Genomic DNA, 22,974 nt, shown 5'->3' with positions numbered 1-22,974 from the left:
TCTTTCCCTCAGTGTGACAAAGTTGTGATTTCCCCCATGATACTTTCAGGGTATGAACAGAGCACATAATTAATGATCAGCAGTAAACTCTCCCTCTTTAAGTCTGAATAATATAGACCACTTGACGGTAAAAACATGGAAATGGGTATCCATTTTCTTTATTTCCTTCCTCTCACAATAGACTGCCGCTTCTCCTTTTATGTTCTACTTGGAGAACATAGTTCATTTACAATATCTGCTAAATAGTTACTGTATATATAGATAGATGGATAGATAAGTCAAAGATGCATCTAATACACCTAACCTACCAAACATCGTAGCTTAGCCCAGCCTACCTTAAACATGCTCAGAATACTTATTAGCTAACAGTTGGGCAACATCTAACACAAAGCCTCTTTTATAATAAAGTGCTGAATATCTCGTGTAATTTATTAACTACCCTCCTGAAAGTTAAAAACAGAATTGGTTGTGTGGGTCCAGAATGGTGTGTCGGCTGTTCACCCTCATGATCGTGTTGCTAACTGGGAACTTCATCTCAATACCGCCGTCCAGCATCAGAACATGATACTGCATATCACTAGGTGGGGAAAAGATCAAAATTCAAAATTAGAACTATGGTTTCTACTAAATGTGTACTGCTCTCGCACCATCATAAAGTCAAAAAAATCATTAAGTTGAACCATTGTAAGTTGGGGACCATGTGTACACACACACACACACGACACAAACATTTTTTTTCAATCAGCCACCTCAAAAGTTTAAACACAATATGCTTTACACACTGTAGGTTAATGGGAGTAAATACGAGGGTTATGTTTATAACATGTCAACTCTGCTGAGGTCTCTAATATTAGAAAAAACTTAAAAATTGGTAAATTCAACTGTGTTTGGAATTAAAAATTTAGTAAGTCGGGATCTTCAATAAAAATTAGGTACAGCCGGGCGTCCCTGGCGGCACAGTGGTTGAGAGTCCGCCTGCCGATGCAGGGAACACGGGTTCGTGCCCCGGTCCGGGAAGATCCCACATGCTGCAGAGCGGCTGGGCCCGTGAGCCATGGACGCTGAGCCTGCGTGTCCAGAGCCTGTGCTCCGCAACGGGAGAGGCCACAACAGTGAGAGGCCGGCGTACCGCCAAAAAAAAAAAAAAAAAAAAAAAAAAAAATTAAAGTACAGCCAACTCCAAATTTTCCAGGCCTTTTCTCTCACTTTTGGTCTCTTAAACTGGTCCCTCATATTAGCATTTGAAGTTCAGCATTGAACAAAAGAAAAACAGCATGTGACACTCAATTTGAATGAATATATGAGACTGTTTAGGTAGAAGGGAGGCTGGAGACTTAAGGTTTGGTTAAATTTAGGAGTTGAATTTTCCCTCCATTTCTCCATTACCTCTCCACCACAGTATTTTATTTTACTCTGTTTAATGGAAGTTTTATTACAGATGTGACTTCCTGCCCAAACCCTACCCCCAAATTCCTAGGTACTTACACTGTTTTGTAGTCAAAGAGAGAGTAATCATCCAAAAGGATGCCAGGGTAGAGAAGAGCTTCCAAGACTGGCTAAACGGATCTTGCCGAAGGGTGCAGTTATCCCCGCCATTAAATGTGCCTCTCTGCTAATTGAGTTTGGCCGTTGATGTTTTGTAGAAATCTAAATGTTAGGACCATAAAGACCTCTCCTGCAGCTTCTGGAATCCAGATAAGGACTGTGATAGAGACGGAATGACAGAATATGGGTCCAAAACTGCTCTGGACCAGGCTAGAGAGAGAAAGGAGTTTCTGGTGCTGGGGCTACTCTTTTCTGAAGAATACTTGTGGGGAGAATGATTCTGGGAGCCCCCTGGACTTCTGATACATCTGGAGGGGTCAGGAATGCTCTGCAGTTTCCCTGGAATCTTCCCTTGGAATAACTAAACCCATGTATAGGATACAGTAGGCCTGCTCTAAGTCACTCTAAAAGGCTAGGAGCACAGCAGAAAATCTCCCTTGTACTGGAAATGCTTATTGGCAAAATCTCCAGCACATGTAGATGCCTGTATATGTGCTATACGTGAATATATTCAGGTAACCCCCTCTTGGGACACACAGATGTTATATAAAAAATGCACAGTGGCACAAATCTTGATTGCCTGGAAGAGAAAAGGGGAGTGAAAGATAAGCTATTCAAATGGATTTCATCTACAGAAAACATAAAACTGAGGCTAGAGCTTCCTAAATAATGAGCAATCCTAGTTATTTGTGACATTATCTGGGCAAAAGAGTATATTCTTTCCAGAGATTCTCACGACCATTTTATAAAATTGTCGTCTTTAAGACATACACGTTTTATATACATTACAGAAGATCAATGGAATTTCATCAGTAACACTACTTGGAGCTTTGCAGATTTTGATCCTGAGTCCCTTGGGAGATCCACCACGCTACCAGACTTTCTGCTTGACAATGAACATAGCATCGATTGCTATGTTCCAACTCAACTAAAGTAGCTAGGCCCTTAGGAAGCACTTCATTATTGATTGCTAGATTATCTATTTTGCAGTCAATCCTTGTGAAGACAGGTTGGCATATAATTGAACCTAAAAGAATTACATTTTTATGGGAGTTTTGGAGGGTAGCATTTTATATCTCAAAACTGTATGGTAACCACACATTAGGTCAGCTTGACATTGCCTAGTGTCTATGCCAGAACTCCTGGTTCCTTTCACAGGTGCCCTACATGTTGGATTTGGCACGCGTTGAACTTGTGTGGGAGAGGATGAGTCAGTACGTCTGGTTTAGGACCAAAGCTTTGGAGCTGTGTTTGGTTGGAAACTCCTGGCTATTGTTATGAAAGAGAATGGATCAAAATTTTTTATTGACAGGCAAATAGCTCTGAGGAGACGTTGACAGTCTAACCCTGGGTCTGTATCACTCCATCTTCTCTTGCTTTTTAATTAATTCCAACACAACACATGTCCAATCCCAGCAGCCCTGCCTGGCACCCTGTCAATGCTGGGCATCATTGTAAATCCCATCCAAATATAGTCAAAACCTTCTCAACAACTCTGTTTATAAAGTTGCTGTTCCAAACTCCCCCAGGCCCCGGAGAACCATCCTCACATTCTTAACCATCAGGCAAGCTTCTTCACGTACGATCGTGACTCCTCACATACGATCGTGACTCCTCTGCGGATCAGGACATACATATTATGGGGAACCAAGATGACTGTTCACATCAAGCCCCTCCCCTCCTACCACCACCACCATTTCCATCACTCTCACCATTTAACCCATCTCCTCACAGCCAGCCTATATCTGAATTGGAATGTCCCCCCTTATACATGGGTATTAGGAAGCAGATGAAGGAGATGTAGAGAAAAACACTTAAAGAAGGTTGAGTGGCGACTTTTTGGTGTTTTCAGTGAATAGAGTTGAGGCTATATTTAGGCTGCACCTGAGAAAAGTAATCTGGGGAGTGTGTTCTTGTCTGAAAGCTACTGACCATAAAGAATGAGTCATTGACCTAAATCTTGTTTCCAAGACACAAATGTCCATATCAGTAAATCAACAAACATGTGTCAAGAGCCTACTCTAAAAATTACCAGCCTTCATTGTGGAAAAGAATCATTTGGGCAGCCTGTTTAAAAGACAGAATCTTTGTCCTCACACACACAGAGATTCTGTTTATTGTAAAACTAACATCCAAGGTGATACTGAAGCAGTCATCTCTGGGACTGTGTCTTGGGAGCTAGTGGCCTGCCATGTACCAAGATGTATCTTAGCGGATGGTGGTGATAAGGTGATCTCTTCCCTCAAGAATTTTATAGACTAGTGAGAAAGAAAGTAGTTAATGACCATGAAACTAAAATCAGAAATACAGAGAAGGAGCTATTTCTGCTGCAGATGCCTTGTGGGAAGAAAGGACAGTTGAGAGAGCCTTAAAGGATGAATAGAGTTTCCTCTGGTTAGATGGGGAGTTGTCAAGGCCATTTCAGATACAAGGAACAATTTACTGAAAGGCCCAAATACAGTCTCAGGAGTTTAGTTAAAAATAAGACAGAAAGACAGATATTTAAAAAAAAAAAAACTAAAAACCTAACTGTACAAGATCAGGTATTATAGTCACCGAATAAGTAGGAAAAACTGCTTTTTGGAAAATTAAAGCTTTTTAGAATCCCAAGGCACTTAGAAATATCAGACCAAACCACAAGTGTTTGATCCGTCTTCTGCTACCCACTCCCAGTCTTGTGTCTTTCCACTTCTCATAAATGCTTCGTCACTCTGCAGCCACCCACAGACAGCTGTCCCCTAGTGGCTTAGTGGGAGACCCAGATTTCACATAACCCCTCCCTGATGGCTCTGCAGACTTCTGGTCAGTCCTCTGTAGGTTTCCAGCTAATATGACTGTGTCTAGAGACATCTATTCCTCTGCAGAGCTGAGATTCCTGGAAACAGATCCAAAAGAATCTTGCTGTGATTTATGTCAGAGTGTTCTGCCTGTGTTTTCCTCTAGGAGTTTTATGGTATCCAGCCTTACAGTTAATCTCTAACCCATTTTGAGTTTATTTTTGTGTATGGTGTCAGAGAATGTTCTAATTTCATTCTTTTACATGTCGATGTCCAGCTTTCCCAGCACCACTTGTTAAAGAGACTGTCTTTTCTCCACTGTATATTCTTACCTCCTTTGTCATAGATTAATTGGCCATAAGTGTGTGGGTTTACTTCTGGGCTTTCTATCCTGTTCCATTGATCTATATATCTGTTTTTGTGCCAGTATCAATACAATTTTAAGGATCAGAGTCCATAAGAGAAAAAGAAATCTGTATATTATGTTGAGATATGTTCCCTCTGTGCCCACTTTCAGGAGAGTTTTTATCCTAAATGGATGTTGAATTTTATCAGAAGCTTTTTCTGCATCTATTGAGATGACCATATGGTTTGTAGTTTTCAGTTTGTTAATGTGGTGCATCACATTGACTGATTTGCGGTTACTGGAGAATCCTTGCATTCCTGGGATAAATCCCACTTGATCCTGGTGTATGATGCTTTTAATGTGCTGTTAGAGTTGATTTAGTGGTATTTTGTTGAGGACTTCTGTATCTATGTTCATCAATGATACTGGCCTGTAGTTTTCTTTTTTCGTAAAATATCTTTGTCTGGTTTTGGTATCAGGGTGATAGTGACTTCATAGAATGAGTTCAGAAGTGTTCCTTCCCCTGCAATTTTCTGTAATAGTTTCAGAAGGACAGCTGTTAACTCTTCGCTAAATGTTTGGTAGAATTCGCCTGTGAAGCCATCTGGGACTTTTGTTTGTTGGAAGTTTTTAAATTATTGATTCAATTTCAGTACTGGTGATTGGTCTGTTCATATTTTCTATTTCTTCCTGGTTCAGTCTTGGGAAATTGTACGTTTCTAAGAACTTGTCCATTTTTTCTAGGTTGTCCATTTTATTGGTGTATACTTGCTCTAACCAGTCTCCTGTGATCCTCTGTATCTCTGTGGTGTCAGTTGTAACTTCTCCTTTTTCATTTCTGATTTTATTGACTTGGTGCCCTCTCTCTTTTTTTCTTGGTGAGTCTGGCTAAAGGTTTATCAATTTTGTTTATCTTTTTTTTTTCTTTTTTTTTGGCAGTACGGGGGCCCCTCACTGCTGTGGCCTCTCCCGTTGCGGAGCACAGGCTCCGGACGCGCAGGCTCAGAGGCCATGGCTCACGGGCCCAGCCGCTCCGCGGCATGTGGGATCTTCCCGGACCGGGGCCCGAACCCGTGTCCCCTGCATCGGCAGGCGGACTCTCAACCACTGCGCCACCAGGGAGGCCCCAATTTTGTTTATCTTTACAAAGAACCAGCTTTTTGTTTCATTGATCTTTTCTATTTTTTTCTAAGTCTCTCTATTTCATTTATTTCTACTCTGATCTTTATGATTTCTTTCCTTCTACTAATGCTGGGTTTTGTTTGTTCTTGCTCTAATTGCTTTAGGTGTAAGGTTAGGTTGTTTATTTGAGATTTTTTTTTTGTTTCCTGATGTAAGCTTATCTCACTATAAACTTCCCTCTTAGAACTGCTTTTGCTGTGTCCCATAGGTTTTGGATCGTGGTGTTTTAGTTGTCATTTGTCTCTAGGTATATTTTTATTTCCTCTTTGATTTCTTCAGTGATCCATTGGTTGTTGCAAACACTTCTAATTGGTTTCCCAGTTTCCCTTTTGTCTATTCACCATACACCATACAGCAGCTTGAATGAAAATTTGAAAGCATAATTCAGCTCATATCATGTCCCTGCTTAGAACCCTTCCATTGGTTTCCTGCTATGTTTAGAGCTTAATCCAGCCCCCTTAAACTGGGACGCTACGTGATCTGGCTCCCCACCTACCTCTAAACGCATGCTGCACCACTCTGAAGCCAAGTTTGTTCCTGCCACCCCATTTCCACCTCAGGTCCTTTGCAGTCGCTGGTGCCTGTACCTGAGTCACCTTCCCCCCAGGCTCTCTGTGGCTGACTCCTCTTCATCTGACACACGGACAAATTCACCTTCCTTGACCTCCTATAAAGCAGCCCTCCACCAAGCTTGAGGATACTCCCCACTCCTGTCCTATTACCTGTTTTGTTTTCTGCAATATGCCCACCACTCTCTGGAAATACCTCCTTTTTTAATCTTTGCGTTTATCGTCTGTGTTGCTTACCTAGAATATAAGTTCTCCGAGAGCGGGAACCTTGTCTGTCTGGGCAATGCTGTGTCCCTAGGACCTTGGCATCTAATTGCTGCTAAGGAAATGAATGAGTAAAAATCTAGCACTACTTGGTTAATTTAAATGTCACTCCCTTGGTCTTGGTGACATCTAAAAATGAGAATAAACGAGATGATGTTGATGGGAAAAGCTCAAAATGCCTTTACGTGCTTGTTTAAATGAGCCTTCCTAATGAGGGATTTGCCATGTGCTGTCTGGAGCTGGTTTGTGTATCTTTCTAAAGTAGTGTTTCAGGCCCTGAACTGTGCAGGAAACTCAAGAGTACTGACAGCCTCCTCTATTCCTTCTTTATTTTCTTAAATTAGCTACTTACAGTTGTATTTTCCACTGTTGGGAAGCCCATTCTTCAATGTGGAGACCTCGCTTCTCCATGGGACCAGCCAAGACCGATTCTTGAGTCATCCCTTTGGAGATCCACCAGTTCAGTAATGGCTGAGCTCTCCACCCTCAGTTCCTAGTGTTCCTTTTACCCAGCCTTTACAGTGTTTATGGTCTTCCAGAGAACCATAAATAGTTTCCAGTTCTGGGTTTGTAGCATTTTTCATGGGATTTTGAGTTACAGCGATCCTTTTTTTTTCCCCCCACCATTCTCAGGAAATATCCCAGTTCCTTTAAAGGAGCTTTAAGAGGCTTTAGTTGGATTGTTTAGGAAACTTCCCCAAAGTGAATCTGATCCAGAGCCAGGGCCTAGAAACTACATTTTCTCAGACGCCGTGACTGATGCTTCTGTGATGCCACTGGCGTGGGCAGGATCAAGGCGGGGAGGAGGGGTGCAGTACTTGGAGGATGATGACTAAGGGTGTTCCCATTTCCACTGTATCTCTAGCGATACTGAAGAACTTGGTTGCCATCCAGAGGAAAAGCTTGGAAAACCTTTTTTTAACTACCTGCTTTGACCCCACATGTCTTCAGTGGCAATTGCTCAACTTTTATAAAGAAAAGCTAATGGCTTGTTAACATCAGCTACCACTAAGATGGTTCTAAATACTCTCCTAGGGAAAAATACTCATGTCCGGATTAGGATTTCTAATCTGATTTTAGAAAGAGATATAGAAATCACACATGCATTTCCCCCTTAGCTTTATGAGCAAAATAGTTTCAATAAAAAGTTTCCATGCCCGAAATATCCAAGTTACTCTGTCCTGAATTCATAACAGGATGAGTTAAGGGCAGGAATCACTGATGAATAATTCCTCGAAGTCACCTGGTATTTGAAAGAGTACTACATCCTTGGTTAGTACTGGTAGCAATTTTTAAGATTCTTATTTCTCCTGATTTGTCGATAATAGAACAGTAGAAATTTTAAAGAAGTACACTGGCCATTCTCAGTTCTAGAGAATAAATTCATTCAACGTACATTTCTTGTAACTGTATACTGTATTCCTGCTACTGAACCAGAACACACAAATACTGTCTAAGGGCAGAGTTCCTTGGGGTTACAGACCCAAGTTTAGGGCTGTGGGACAGTAAACAGTGAGGGAGGCCATCATCACAGAGGCAAGAAAAGCGGCCACCCCAGGTCCTCCCACTTCTGGTATCCCTGAATTTCCTCCTTCATCTTCTTAGGTCAAGAGTTGTCTGGGCTTCCCTGGTGGCGCAGTGGTTGAGAGTCCGCCTGCCGATGCAGGGGACGCGGGTTTGCGCCCCGGTCCGGGAAGATCCCACATGCCAGCAGAGCGGCTGGGCCCGTGAGCCATGGCCTCTGAGCCTGCGCGTTCGGAGCCTGTGCTCCGCAACGTGAGAGGCCCGCCTACGGCAAAAAAAGAGTTGTCAGCCACTCCCCCATAGCCCCCACCCCCATCCTTTTCTGAACCATCCTATTCATTCTTTTGGAGGCATTTAACTAACTTCATGTCACACTCCCAGGGGCATTGATAGGAGAGGCTGCAGGTTATCCAGGAGATGTTGATGATTCTTTGTCCTGTAGGGATAGTAACATAAAAAATGTTTTTCTCTATTTGCTGGGGCCCTTGGGATACTTGTAAGGCTGCTCAAGCCCATCTACCTTCTGAGATACCCCCTTGTCCCATGGGAAACTCACACATTCTTGTCACCCAGAGGCTACAGCACCCCACCGCCTCCCCTGTGCTCGGCTGGGCACAAAGCCAGATTAGTCAGTCTGCTGCCTAAGCAGAAGTCCAGCCAGGGAAAGGAATGTGCTTCGCGGCCTTGCAGGGCCCCCCCACACCCCAGTCTCTACAAGCTGCTCTCTTGAGGCGCTCCCTGGGAGCGTCTCTTCTTTAAAAGAAGAGAAAAGCTTCTCACTAGGAACACCCTCGCCTTCTCACAAAGCCAGCCAGCACTGACTACTACTCCTCCCTTCCCCGTCCTCCTTTCCTCCTTATAGGGGGCAGGGGTCCGCCCACCTTTAGTTGGAGGCTGTCTGTGGAAAGCAGCAGACATAGCACCGCTTGTCCTCAGCCTGGGACAACAGGGAAAGCCCCACTCACCATCCTGAAATAGAAGCAGTTCCCCTTGGGAATTCCCTGGCGGTCCAGCGGTTAGGACCTGGTGCTTTCACTCCTGAGGGCCCAGGTGCCACCCCTGGTCGGGGAACTAAGAGTCCACAAGCCACGCCCCATGGCGAGGCCAAAAAAAAAAAATCAATTCCCCATGAGAATTCTGCCCCCTCTCTCCCACTTAAGGAATGCAAATGGTATTTTTTTTAATACTTGTATTCTCATTTATTTTCTAAGTAAATCATTCATGAGATTCTGTACTTTAACTCTTATTGGTAACGCAATTACTTATAGTGCCACCTCACGAGATTTGAGAATTTCAGACACAGGGAAGTTGTTGCCAGGTCTATACAGTTAAAACATAAATTAACAAAGTGGTACAGGAGGGGGACAAAACAATCCCACTTAGGTATATTAAAAATGGCTATTTGCCACTTAAAGAGATTAAAACTACCATTGTTACCTTCTATCATCACCATTATTTCATCAGAGAAGGACATTTTAACAAAAAACGAAGAACATAATCTCAGAATGAAACAGGAGTTCTTTATATCTCAGGGAAAAGGTCAGTCTCTGAAGACTGAGGTTTTAGCTTTATGGAGAAATGTAACTAACCGTCTCTGTGTTCATTTCACTGTCCACCAAGAAAACCCACATAAAAGCAGTGTTCTGAGGATAGGTCTGGAAAGTACTTGTGTAGACTCTTTGGTTCTCTGTTCTCAGCCTAAGGATAAACTGAGAACTTTTCTTTAAAAACTGACACTCATCCAGAGCATCCCAAGCATCACACAGGGGATCAGGGGGCCATGAGACCCTATCCCAGGTCAATCCAAGGCCACCCTGCAATTCATAGGATGACTTAGTGCAGAACGATGTGCTTGGCCTATGCTTGCCCTGACTGCATTTCATACAAGTGTGGGTCTTCCCTCTGACCTTTGGCTTTCGAGCACCAAAGCATCACAATAAACAGAACGTTGAGGCCTTATCCTCAAGTTTGATTCATCTCAAAGCCTGTTTCAAAGAGAAGCCAAAATATCAGTCTGAACACAGTTCCTTAACAAATAGGAGCATACAGCCTATGGAGTTGACGTCCTCATTTTCACCATTTTGATTTTGGTTATAAGAGCAGGGAGGGTAGGAGGGTAATGCTTTTACGTCAGCCCCGACGCTACCTTTCAGCTTTTCATTTGTCAGCACAATGTTGACAGTTGAACTTCACGATGGAAAAGCCCTCTGATTTATAATCAGACTCCAACCAAACCGTCCATTCCTGGGCCTTTTAAAATGGTCTTGTAAATTACAGCAGCAGGAAGGAGAGCGCAGGCTAGATCCGTTAAAACAACAGCAAGATCCAGGGGGAAACGGCAGAGGATTTGTGCTTCCCTCAGTGGCAATGAGGGGAAATATGGATTAAAAACTCTTTGTAACTAGCAGCTGTAATTATCAGGGGAATTTGACACAGCTGTAGGAGCGGTTTTCATACTGCAGAGTCTAGTGAGGGAAAGAAAAGGGATCATTTTATCCTTCCAGTAACTACAGTTTTATATTGGCAAATCAAGCATAAAATTGGTAGTTGAAATGCTTCCAGGAGTCTTTGTTTAGAAATACCTTCATTCATCTATGTGTTTTCTCAGAGTCTCGCTTTTCCAACTACTGTCGTTCCAGGAGACAGTGTTCTGTTGGCTGTGTTACCATTACCGTCTTCAAAATGTGCAGTTATTGAATGCTTGCCGAGAGTCGTTAGAAATGGCAAGACCGCGACTCAGCCTGACAAAACTGTCACTGGGGTCAGATGACATTATTCGCCTGAGACTTTTATTTGCCTCTCAATAATGCCCAGTGTTTGTCTTTTTAATTCAGGCATCATATCAACGTTTCTTCACGTCCACCCTTTTGGAGCCAATATAGAATATCTCTGGTCATACATGCAGCAGCTGGACTCCAAGGTAAATCCTTTTTCTCAACTTGCATTGCTAAAATGTAGCATGTTGATTGCTGGCTGCGTGAGCTGCGTTAGGGATATAATAGCGTATGGAGGTTTATCTGCTTCACAAGAACTCAGTTTCTGGTAGAGAGTTGTCTTCTTTTCACTTGCTTTTGTCTTTGTAGAAAGAAAAGCAGTTATCGAAAATAACAGTTACTTTCGGCACACGCCAAATTACTTGGAAGAGCATATGAGGGATTTAAAAGTGCAGGTTGGCCTGAAAGTTCCCACAACAATGGAGAAATCATGTCAGGGTGACTGATGGGGCATTATCCTTAGACCATATTCTCACAGGATTCTATGTTAAGGGCTCCACACAATAGAGGGAAAATCACCTCAAATAACATAAAACTCTGATACGACTCTCAAGAAAACTGTATTAATGGTGGTTTTTTAGCATCATTCTCCAAATGGAAAAAAAAAAAAAAAAAAAGACTACAGAAGTTCCTCTCAGCTGTGCCCCTCGAGGGTCATACCCAGGGTCAGGACATCACTCCTCATTTCTGTGAGGCTAGTTTTTCTCCTCTGCAGACCAGCTACCCTCCTAGCCCATTGGGGTGTTTGTGCGCCGAAAGAGAAGGGACAAAAAGAGCTCAATTTATGTATCAAATTCCAGTGAATGGTGAGAGGGGCCTCTGTGAAAATGAAGTGATGGCATTAACCAGTACTGCCTTGGGGAACCCTGGAAGGGGACAGAGATGCTAGGCCTGTCACTGGGCGGTTTGCTAAGTGTCCTGCTGAGAAGGAAAATGGAAGTAAGAAGCTCTTCCATAGAGCACAGCAAAGCGCCTGGGATGTGCAGGACCAGGCCCACAGCTCGCTGACCTGAATACACACACATACAGTCATTCTGAATCTTCAGTGGTCGGTATCGATTACACTGTCATCTAATTTTGATTCAGATGATCTTACCAATTCACAATCCCACAACCGCCTGACCTTTCTTTTCTTTTTTTTTTTTTTTTTTTACATCTTTACTGGAGTATAATTGCTTTACAGTGGTATGTTAGTTTCTGCTTTATAACAAAGTGAATCAGTTATACATATACGTATGTTCCCATATCTCTTCCCTCTTGCGTCTCCCTCCCTCCCACCCTCCCTATCCCACCCCTCTAGGTGGTCACAGAGCACCGAGCTGATCTCCCTGTGCTATGCGGCTGCTTCCCACTAGCTATCTACCTTACGTTTGGTAGTGTATATATGTCCATGCCTCTCTCTCGCTTTGTCACAGCTTACCCTTCCCCCGCCCCGTATCCTCAAGTCCACGCTCTAGTAGGTCCGTGTCTTTATTCCTGTCTTACCCCTAGGTTCTTCATGACATTTTTTTTTTTCTTAAATTCCATATATATGTGTTAGCATACGGTATTTGTCTTTCTCTTTCTTACTTCACTCTGTATGACAGCCTCTAGGTCTATCCACCTCATTACAAATAGCTCAATTTCGTTTCTTTTTATGGCTGAGTAATATTCCATTGTATATATGTGCCACATCTTCTTTATCCATTCATCTGTTGATGGACACTTAGGTTGCTTCCATCTCCTGGCTACTGTAAATAGAGCTGCAATGAACATTTTGGTACATGACTCTTTTTGAATGATGGTTTTCTCAGGGTATATGCCCAGTAGTGGGATTGCTGGCGCTTGACCTTTCTAATGGGCCTTACACTTCACCTTTGAGAGAAGTCACGTGGAACAAAAAGTGTTTTTCAGGCATAGAGATCCATGCCCTCTTATTCTCCTGCAGCTGGTGACAGGGTAGACCATACAGAGTGAGATGGAAGGAGGAGACTGGAAGAGTCTTGTCGTTCAGAATCATGTCATCATTGCCTTCCCTGTGGCCTCCCCTCACTTCCATGGGGGGGAGGGGAGGGTGACAGAAAACGCTCCTTTGAACTCAGATGAAATGAGGAGGAGTGATACGATGTTACTTGGTTGAAAGCAAGCTTTGAAGGCCTACTTTGTTTGTTCGTTTTTCCTTCTCCAATACCATTCTTCATAATATCACCACTACCTTTGCCTGGAGGATTAAATGAAAGGCCACTTGCACCACTGTACTTGGCATAGAATAAGCCCTCAGAAAATGATTCCTATTGTTGCTATTTTCCTTCCCTTGCATTGCAGACCTTTCTTTCCTTCCCTCTCTGGAAATCCCAAGTGGGAAGCCTTTGTGAAGAACTAATGGTCGTTTCAGTATGAGCTGAAATGGCCGAGGAATCCACTCATCATTCGTCTAAGAATTGTAGGGCCCCTGTCTCCTCTGGCCCATCAGTGCAGGTTGATGACCTGTATGTCTATGAAACGTGCGTGCACGTGTGAGTTGCATACGTGTGTGCGTGCGCGTGCACGTCCAGGTCTAATTGATTATTTGATGGGCAGGAGCTCTTGTTCTATTCTTACCCTCAGGACGGTGTCCATCATTCACTTGTTCGGGTGAGATCTGTGTGGTCTCCCTCAGTAAGGAGAGAATTCACACACCTGGTCTCTGGTCCTTAGATGATGGGCCTTTCCGGAAGGGATTCGGTCAAGGAGAATTCCATTTCATCTCAGACCGATACCTTTATTTTAGAAGATAATAAAGAAGGTATTTCTCTCACAGAGGAAATATACAGGGTCTTGGTCTCTCCCAGACAGCCCTTCACCTCCTGGACAGAATGCTCAGTGGAGCTGCCAAATTCTTTCCTCACACCTGAAAATATATCAAAAAGTGTTCTGACTAAAACTCCTGGGTGCCAGGGATTGGGCCGAATATTCTTTCTATCCCAGTGAGGCTGAGAGGATACTTAGACTTTTTAATCCAGAGAGCAAATTACTGCTGTATACTGGAATTCCATATCCTTGGGGCTTTAGGCAGAAAACAAAATAATGAGAGGTTTGCCCTCTAAGTATCCACCAGGGCCTTGTACCTGCACCGACTGCCAGAAGGCTCATAATCCTGGAGCTGCCGCCGGACCCCGACGCTGAGGTCCTCCTGCACAGCGGCCTGGGGCACCTGCTCTGGTTAATCAGAAACGAACCGGGTGTCAGGGAGATGCTGCATTAAAGCAGGGGACTCGGCCTGGCCTTCGCAACACAGGAGGTTTGCTGACTCTGGTGAAAGAGCTTTTTAAAAATTCCACTTAGCACAACACAGTTTCCTTGAGATCAGACAGCATCACTATTACCACGACTGTTGTTAAGATAACATTTAGATTCTGCTGGGAAGAAGAAAAGCAGGCTCAGTGCAGCCTGGAACAGAGCTGTTTTTCTTAGGATTTCCCCAAAGGCCGCAGCTGGGTATATGAATCATCAGAAGTGGAAGGGGAGACAGGAACTGATTTAAATTAGGCTGGGCAGGGCTTCCCTGGTGGCGCAGTGGTTGAGAGTCCGCCTGCCGATGCAGGGGACACGGGTTCGTGCCCCGGTCTGGGAAGATCCCACATGCCGCGGAGCGGCTGGGCCCGTGAGCCATGGCCGCTGAGCCTGCGCGTCCAGAGTCTGTGCTCCGCAACGGGAGAGGCCACAGCAGTGAGAGGCCCGCATACAGCAAAAAAAAAAAAAAAAAAAATTAGGCTGGGCATGTAAATTGCACATGGGTCCCTAAAACTGTGTATCCCCAAACAGGCCATTTTCCAGTTACATACTATTTCTGCTCTTGAGAATGCTATTTGCATATTACTTTTTCTTCTCTGCCTCTTCTAAACCACTCACTCGCATTCGCTCAGCTTTCTTGTATCAGAAATACATGACCAAGTCAGAAAGATGCATTAAGAGGGAGGCAGGGCCGGGGTGGTCAGAGGAGATGGCTTCTTGAAGCTTTGCTGAGTCAAAACTCATGCCTTGGGCACGGGCAGGTAAGCTTTTCCACACAGGCAACACTATCTTGAAAATGGTTTCTGATCAACATCTAGAATCTCTCACATCAGGCCAGAGCCGTTCCAGATCCTAAGCAGCAAGGAAGTCACATTTGAACAGCAGCAGATGAGTATTTTCAGTCTTACAGTCAAGAGGAGGGAGTCCTCTGCTCTTCCCCCAATTTATGTATTGTCTAAGAGATTAAGACCCAGTTCTCCAAGTGTGTCTGGCTCCCGCCTCTACGTACCGGCAGCCTCTTCTCAAAACCCACGAAGTGGAAGATTTGATTCTGAAACCAGACTCAATGTGATGTGGCCACAGAGACTGGAGTCTTTTAGAAAGAGCTGCCATTTTTGGCATGACACCGTGTCTGGTAACAGGCTTGGGCGCTCGTGAAGTGTTCATTTCCCACCAAAGGGGCAAACCGTTTGCATTTGTATACTAGAAGGATACCTCTGAAACACAGACTGACTATCTTGTCAGTTCCAAAGAGGTTCAAATCAGCCTTAACTGAAGAGCATTCTTTCCCAGATGACAGCTAGCTAGGCAGTAAGGTTGGAGAAAATGTTCCCAGTAGTGTTTGTATGATTGCCCACCTGAATAATCTTTAATAGTATGTATATTCTGATGTTCTCCTAAATAGCCACCTGTCACAGTATGTTAATGAGTGAATGAGCTTTCTGTTGCTTAGACAGGCTATCGTGAATGTGTTTTCTAGACATCACAGCACCTCTGGAAAGCATAAGGCATATGAAACTTCGGAGGTAACGAGACTTCCATCTGTGGCTGCGGGAAAAGTGGAAAGGAAGCTGCTCTTTCACAGCAAGAGAGATTGACAAGGCCACCAGGGACCCAGTGACTGGTCGGCTAAGTCACTGCTTTTCACAAACCCAGCACTGTCTAGGGACTAGGCAGAACAGAACGGGGAGTGGCCAGGGCACAAAAGAAATCTAAGAAAAGACGCTGCTCTCAAAAAGCTTGTAGTCTAGGGGCTTCCCTGGTGGCGCAGTGGTTGAGAGTCCGCCTGCCGATGCAGGGGACGCGGGTTCGTGCCCCGGTCCGGGAAGATCCCACATGCCGCAGAGCGGCTGGGCCCGTGAGCCACGGCCGCTGAGCCTGCGGGTCCGGAGCCTGTGCTCCGCAACGGGAGAGGCCACAGCAGTGAGAGGCCCGCGTAAAAAAAAAAAAAAAAAAAAAAGCTTGTAGTCTAAATGAGGAAATGGTATATTTATGAACTAACTTGAGAATCAGATGTGAGCTAATGAAGTGCTACATTTGGCAGGCAGATAGATACTGAGTGAAATAGGAGTTGGAGCAGGGCAAAGTACATAAGGGTCATGACCACCAGGCGGTGCCCTTGAGTCCGTGTTCATCTCCTGGTTTCCTCTGGGGCGCTTGAGCTGTCCTTGCTGCATGTCGTCTCCCCTTCCTCCTCTTTCTCTTCTTCCTTCCTTCTCTCATCTTCCATCCAGAGCCTTCCTTTGCTCCTTTTAATTCTTTCCATTTATCTTCTTACCTCTTTCCTGTACTTTTCCTCGTACCTCCTTGCCTTCCTCCCTGCTCCTTTCCTTCCAGTCCTTTCCTTCTCTTTTCCTAAGTCCTCACTTCTGTTCATCTACTTTCCTTTTTCCTCTCATACCTCTTCCTCTGTGTCCTTCCTCCCTCCCCACCTACGTTCTGTATCTCTCTCTGCAGATGTTTGTTGCAAGGTGTCTGTGTGATCTGCCCAGGGATATGGGGATGAACAAGATTTAAATGTGCGCTAAAGGCTAACCGTCAGTTTATCCTATGGAAGGAAATCTGGCTTTGCAGTTGGCTTCTCTGAGTCTCCAGCCTTGACAAAGCCTATGTCGGTGTCTTTTCAGTCCCCCAAACAGGAACCGCCCTCCACTTGCCTCCCTTGCCTGACTGATATGGGGCATGGAGCCGACCACCCGCATAACAACTGATTTATGCCGGCCCGTGTCAATTTATACACATGCTTAGTGGCCTGGCAAGGAGGCAGTGGGCTTGAGCTAGAGTCAGCAAATCAGAAAATAAGTGAAATTACAAACTACCTCTGTGGTATTGCCACCACACAAGCCCCTTGGTTACACGGAGCCTTTATTCCTTCTCATCTTTCCTTTTCTTTTTAATTAGAGCAAATCAATCCTTTCTAAAAGAATAAATGTTAGAAAATTTTAAACAAAATAGGAGTGGAGGGATCCACGGACAACATCAAAGACTAAAAAGACACAGACCACCAGTCTCTTAGAGTAAAAGCCAGCTGGGTAAGAGGGTAATAAAAGCATCATGTTTATGAGAGTCCTCCCCAGTTTCTACAGCACCAATACATGGTATATGGGAAAATCAGATTTCATAGTCACGGCACGTTTCTGATCTATATCGTAATCCACACGGGACTCTCTTAGCCACGTGTATCTGATTCGCATAATAGTATCCTTGTGAGAGAGCGAATCCAGTGCTGCGAAAGCAGGGATGGATTCAGCATCAGAAACCCTGCACTGAGTTCTAGCCCCTCCACTCACCAGCTGGGCCAGCAGCAGCCCTTCCCTGGACCGCGGTGTTCCATCTATGACAAACAGGAGCTTAGAGAGGATCCCTGACCTCAGAAGGGATATGGGGAAGGGAATCCTGCACACCTGGTGGGGAAACGGATACCTCTCACTCTGAGCTCAGCCAGGGAGTGCTGGATGCTTTGTTTATGTGATGACTCCATGACGATTTCAGGTCTCAAGACCAATGGTCTTGAAATGATTGGTGGGAAGAGAAAGGATATTGTGAAGGCAGTATCACAAGAGCTGACACATTTTTATAAGGAAGAGAAGAAAACAGAATTAAAGTAAATGAAGATATTTGTAAAGTAAAAATTCTTTGGCCATAGGGTAAAACAGAAGGACAAACTGAATTTTCTCTCGACTTTGTCTTGGCGATCCCAAAATGTCACATGTCGTATAGGTTATTTTGTTAGGGTAGGGAAAAGGTTTAGAAACCATCAAACTAACATGAAAGCAGTTTCTCCTTCATTTTTCTTCTCACATGAGATATAAACATCTTTAGGGAAATGCTCTAGAATTAAGCTGAGCACCTTATTAAATGGATTTTTTTTTTTTTTCATCAGGCTCCTTTTATTGGTTCCCGAATAGACTTGTCCCTTGGTATCTGCAGGGGATTGGTTCCAGGAACCCCTGTGACTACCAAAATCCATAGATGCTCAAGTCCTTTATATAAAATGACTTGGTATTTGCATATAACCTATACGTCCTCCCTATACTTTAAATCATCTCTAGATTATTTACAATAATATCTCATCGTGGTTTTGTTGGCATTTCCCTGATGATTAGTGATGTTAAGCACCTTTTCATGTACCTATTGGCCATCAGTATGTCTTCTTTGGAAAATGTCTATTCAGATCCTCTGCCCATTTTTTGATTGGATTATTTGTATTTTTGCTATTGAGCTTATGAGTTCTTTATATAATGTGAATATTAACCCTTTATCAGACATGTGCTTTGCAAATATTTTCTCACATTCGGTAGGTTGTCTTTTCATTTTGTGGATGGTTTCCTTTGCTGTACAGAAGCTTTTTATTTTTTTTAAATGGATATTTTAGATGGGATTTCATTTGAGGGTGACTGCTCTGTAATTGTGACACATCCCTGTCCACGTTATTTACATCTTCATGGCAGAGTCAGGCTGTTACCTTGTACTACCAACAGCAACTGAGAGTTCACTACTTCTGAGGACACCAATTTTCATTATGCTCATCTCTGGCTAATTGGTTATTCAAACTAAGTAATTATGAGAATTTCAAATCCTAGTTTCACTACTTCTTAGCTGTGTGACCTTGGACAACTTATTTAACGTCTCTGTAACCTTAGTTTCACTGTCTATAAAATGGGTTTTTTTATGGGCTATAATGTGTGTTAAATGACTTAATATATGAAGAGCATTCACAGCAGTATCTGGCACACAGTAAGTGCTACTAAGTGTTGGCTGCCATTTGTTTTGTACTTAAAAGTGCACCAAAGACCTATTACATTCTCTCAGTTTGAGATCTTTGCCGCAACCTAGTAGACAGATGAATTTTAAATGGCTTGCCCAATGACGGGTGCTAATATATGGTAGGGCCAGCACTCAAATCCAAGTCCTTAGAGCATCTGATGAGCTTCTTTCCAATTCCCTTGTCTTGCAAATGAGAAAATACCCAAAGAGATTAAGTGACTTAGGCAAGATGGTGAAGCTGGTTAATGGTCATTCCATGACTGGAATCTGATCTTTTGCCTCTACATTTCTTTCTTCTAGCAAGTGAAAGGTTTATTTGCTTGTTTAATGAACTTTTTGATGAGATAATACACTTAAAGCATGTACGCTGTGCCTGGCCCACAGCGAGGACTCAGGAAGTGGTGCCTACCTATTTCCTGCTGCATGCCTTCTGCTTCCTTTGTGGTTGAAGTCTAGGCTCAGGTCAAAAGCCACCATGGAAAACAAGATGTTGCTACTTTTCAGTACAGGCGAGCCAAGATTCCGCACGATTTAGTTGCAAATTTTTGGTGAATGGTTCAGGAGGGGATGCCCAAGCATTAGCATAAGACTGTGTATAGGCTGGCTGAGTTGGGAACTTTCAGGGTTTTTTTTTTTTTGCTGTTGATGTTGATATCACTCTAAAACAGTATTCGTCACAGAGGAGCTCTGCCCTCCTGTACAGGGACACCTCCCCCATGTTCCCCACCCATGAGCACAGAGGCAGTAACCAAATGGATTATTTCTAATTCCCACTCCACAATCCCCAACCCATTTGGGTACTGGCATCAGTGTCAAAGCACATGGCCAGGGAGCCTGGATCTGCACCTCAGCTCCACACTTACTGCCTGGGTTACCTAATCACTCTGGACCTCAGTTTCCTCATTTGTAAATTATTCCCTCTCTTAGAAGGGCACGGTGAGAATTAAAGAAAGTGTGTTCAGAAGAGTTTGGCAAGGAAAAGTCTCGCAGTGGTTGTGAGATGTTACACTTTCTACAGTCAGCTGCAGGACTGCTAGGTGGTATGGCCTGACCTAACCCCAGCTGGCCTCCTACAAAGCCATTAGCTTTAAATCAGATCTTTATTTTCCCCTCGAGAATTCAGCTTTTTCTCCCCTTCCTAATGAACAGTACGAGTCTTCCTCCCCACTTTTCCAAAAAAAAAGGTGATGATAGCTGTGCTGGAAACAAGTGTGTGGTGGGATGGCTGTTCCTTCCATCTGTCAGTTTCTCTGTGGCCTCTGCTTGATCTGGAAAAAGACTGCTCATCCCAGAGGTATCACTTGAATTTGACTGGGGACTGGAACCTACCGTAGATGACCTGTACTGTCCTCCAAAAGAAAAAAGGGAGCTTGTTAAGAGAACACCTTGACTTCACAAAGCTTAAGGAAAACCGCCTCTGGACCAACTAAAAACTGGGTTTGACCACACACTTCTCTGTACTTGTTTCCTTTGGCTTACGAACACAGGGCTTGACCCATCTACCACAAAAGGTTTGACTGTTAGTGTGGAGTATTCGATCAGCATCGCCTGAGACAGGCAGATAGAGAAATTGTATTTGTGCCAGGCCCTGCGTTACATTTTACAAACAGTCCTCACAATTACACTGAAAGAGATGTTTTTATTTCTATTATACACATGAAGAAACTGAGAATTACAGCTATTAAATGACTTGCCCAAGGTCAGACAGCTTGCTGGAGGCCTAGCCCAGATGCAAATTCAAGCATATCTGATTTAAATCCTCAATGTAAACCCAAATATGCCTGACCCGGGGCAATTATTAACAGTAATCTGGGTACAGCCCACACTGGGCGGAATTAGAGACTCCAGAGAAGAGGCTAGGGAATGTGCTTTTTTTTGTTTTTTTTAATCTGTTAACTACAAATTGTGGTGTATTTGTAACATGGAATGCTTTACTGCCAGCACACACGGTATTTACATACATATTGGTTTATGTAGAGAGAGCCTTACGGAGGACAGTTGTTGAGGGAAACAGCAGGCTACCCAGTGGTCAATATGCAGATACATTTAGAAAAAGCTTAGAGTTGAACCTACCCGTGTTATTGCTGGGCTGGGGAATTTAAAAGGTTTCTTCCTCCCTCCCCCCTCCCTCCTTTTCTCCATTTTTTCCTTGTTTCTTTTTTTTTAACATCTTTATTGGAGTATAATTGCTTTACAATGGTGTGTTAGTTTCTGCTTTATAACAAAGTGAATCAGTTATACATATACATATGTTCCCATATCTCTCCCTCTTGCGTCTCCCTCCCTCCCACCCTCCCTATCCCACCCCTCTAGGTGATCACAAACCACCTAGTTGATCTCCCTGTGCTATGCGGCTGCTTCCCACTAGCTAGCTATTTTACGTTTGGTAGTGTATATATGTCCATGCCACTCTCTCACTTTGTCACAGCTTACCCTTCCCCCTCCCCATATCCTCAAGTCCATGCTCTAATAGGTCCGTGTCTTTATTCCCGTCTTACCCCTAGGTTCTTCATGACCTTTTTTTTTCTCCCCCCCTTAGATTCCATATATATGTGTTAGCATATGGTATTTGTAAATTGATACAGCCACTATGGAGAACAGTATGGAGGTTCCTTAAAAAGCTACAAACAGAACTGCCACACGACCCAGCAATCCCACTACTGGGCATATACCCTGAGAAAACCATAATTCAAAAAGAAAGAGTCATGTACCACAATGTTCATTGCAGCTCTATTTACAATGGCCAGGGCATGGAAGCAGCCTAAGTGTCCATCGACAGATGAATGGATAAAGAAGATGTGGCACATATATACAATGGAATATTACTCAGCCATAAAAAGAAACGAAATTGAGTTATTTGTAGTGAGGTGGATAGACCTGGAGTCTGTCATATAGAGTGAAGCAAGCCAGAAAGGGAATGTGCTTTTAACAAGTGCCCCAGGTGACCGATACTTAGAAAGAATGCACTATGCCCCTGGTTCTTCACCCTCAGCTTCTCACAGTCACGGGGAGCATTTAGAGCAAACCAATGCCAGGGGCCAGTCCATATGTGGTGAACTCTTCCCCAGTTCTTTCTCTGATACAACACTCGACCCTCTGTAGTCCCTCAGTTTTCTCAGCTATAACACGAAGATAGATCATAATGTCTGTCCCATATATATTCCAGGATTGTTGTGAGAAGGAACTCAGGATACTGGTGAAGGTGCTTTGGACATTGCTCACTGAAAGAAAACTTACTTTTTCAAATTCATTATGAATCTTTTGTGAGTTGACATGGGAATCTAATAATCCTGTTAACATGGCTTTATGGAAAAATACATTCAGATTTCAAAACAATTCATATAAAAATTTTAGAATACAATTGATTTCAACTTTCAGGACTGCCTCTGTTTGACTAAAGTTTTGTTTCATAGGCCTAGGAAAATTGACTGTATCATGTAAAATCTTATTGATTGTGAATATTAAATGAACAGGTAATTTGACTTCCTGGTCTATTTAGTCTCCCTTAATTGTTTTTTTTTTAATTGAAGTATAGTTGATTTACAATGTTGTGTTAGTTTCTGGTGTACGGCAAAGTGATTCAGTTATACACATCTGTACATATTTTCATATTCTTTTCCATTATGTTTTTGTTTTGTTTTGTTATTTTGCGGTACGTGGGCCTCTCACTCTTGTGGCCTCTCCTGCTGCGGAGCACAGGCTCCAGACGCGCAGGCTCAGTGGCCATGGCTCACGGGCCCAGCCGCTGCACAGCATGTGCGATCTTCCCGGACCGGGGCACGAACCCGTGTCCCCTGCATCGGCAGGCAGACTCTGAACCACTGCACCACCAGGGAAGCCCTCCATTATGGTTTATTATAGGATACTGAATACAGTTCCTTGTGCAATACAGTAGGACCTTGTTTATCTATTTTATACATAGTAGTTTGTATCTGCTAATCCCAAACTCCTCATTTATCCCTCCCCCACCCTCT

At 43.6% G+C, this 22,974-nt stretch overlaps 1 protein-coding gene across 2 annotated transcripts in view; it reads left to right on the top strand.

Annotated features, from left to right (window-relative positions):
• ENOX1 (ecto-NOX disulfide-thiol exchanger 1) overlaps nt 1–22,974 on the top strand; it is a 309,422-nt gene that overhangs the window by 273,586 nt on the left and 12,862 nt on the right. For both annotated transcript variants that reach the window (XM_007468621.1, XM_007468620.1), the window contains exon 14: nt 11,042–11,127. In XM_007468621.1, the coding sequence (XP_007468683.1) occupies nt 11,042–11,127 (86 nt within the window). The remainder of the gene's footprint in view (nt 1–11,041; nt 11,128–22,974) is intronic.

Source organism: Lipotes vexillifer, unplaced genomic scaffold, assembly GCF_000442215.2.
Source record: "Lipotes vexillifer unplaced genomic scaffold, Lipotes_vexillifer_v1.1 scaffold479, whole genome shotgun sequence".
Lineage (NCBI taxonomy): Eukaryota > Metazoa > Chordata > Mammalia > Artiodactyla > Lipotidae > Lipotes > Lipotes vexillifer.
The sequence above is the reverse complement of the archived record's forward strand: the minus strand, read 5'-3'. Positions and strand labels throughout refer to the sequence as shown.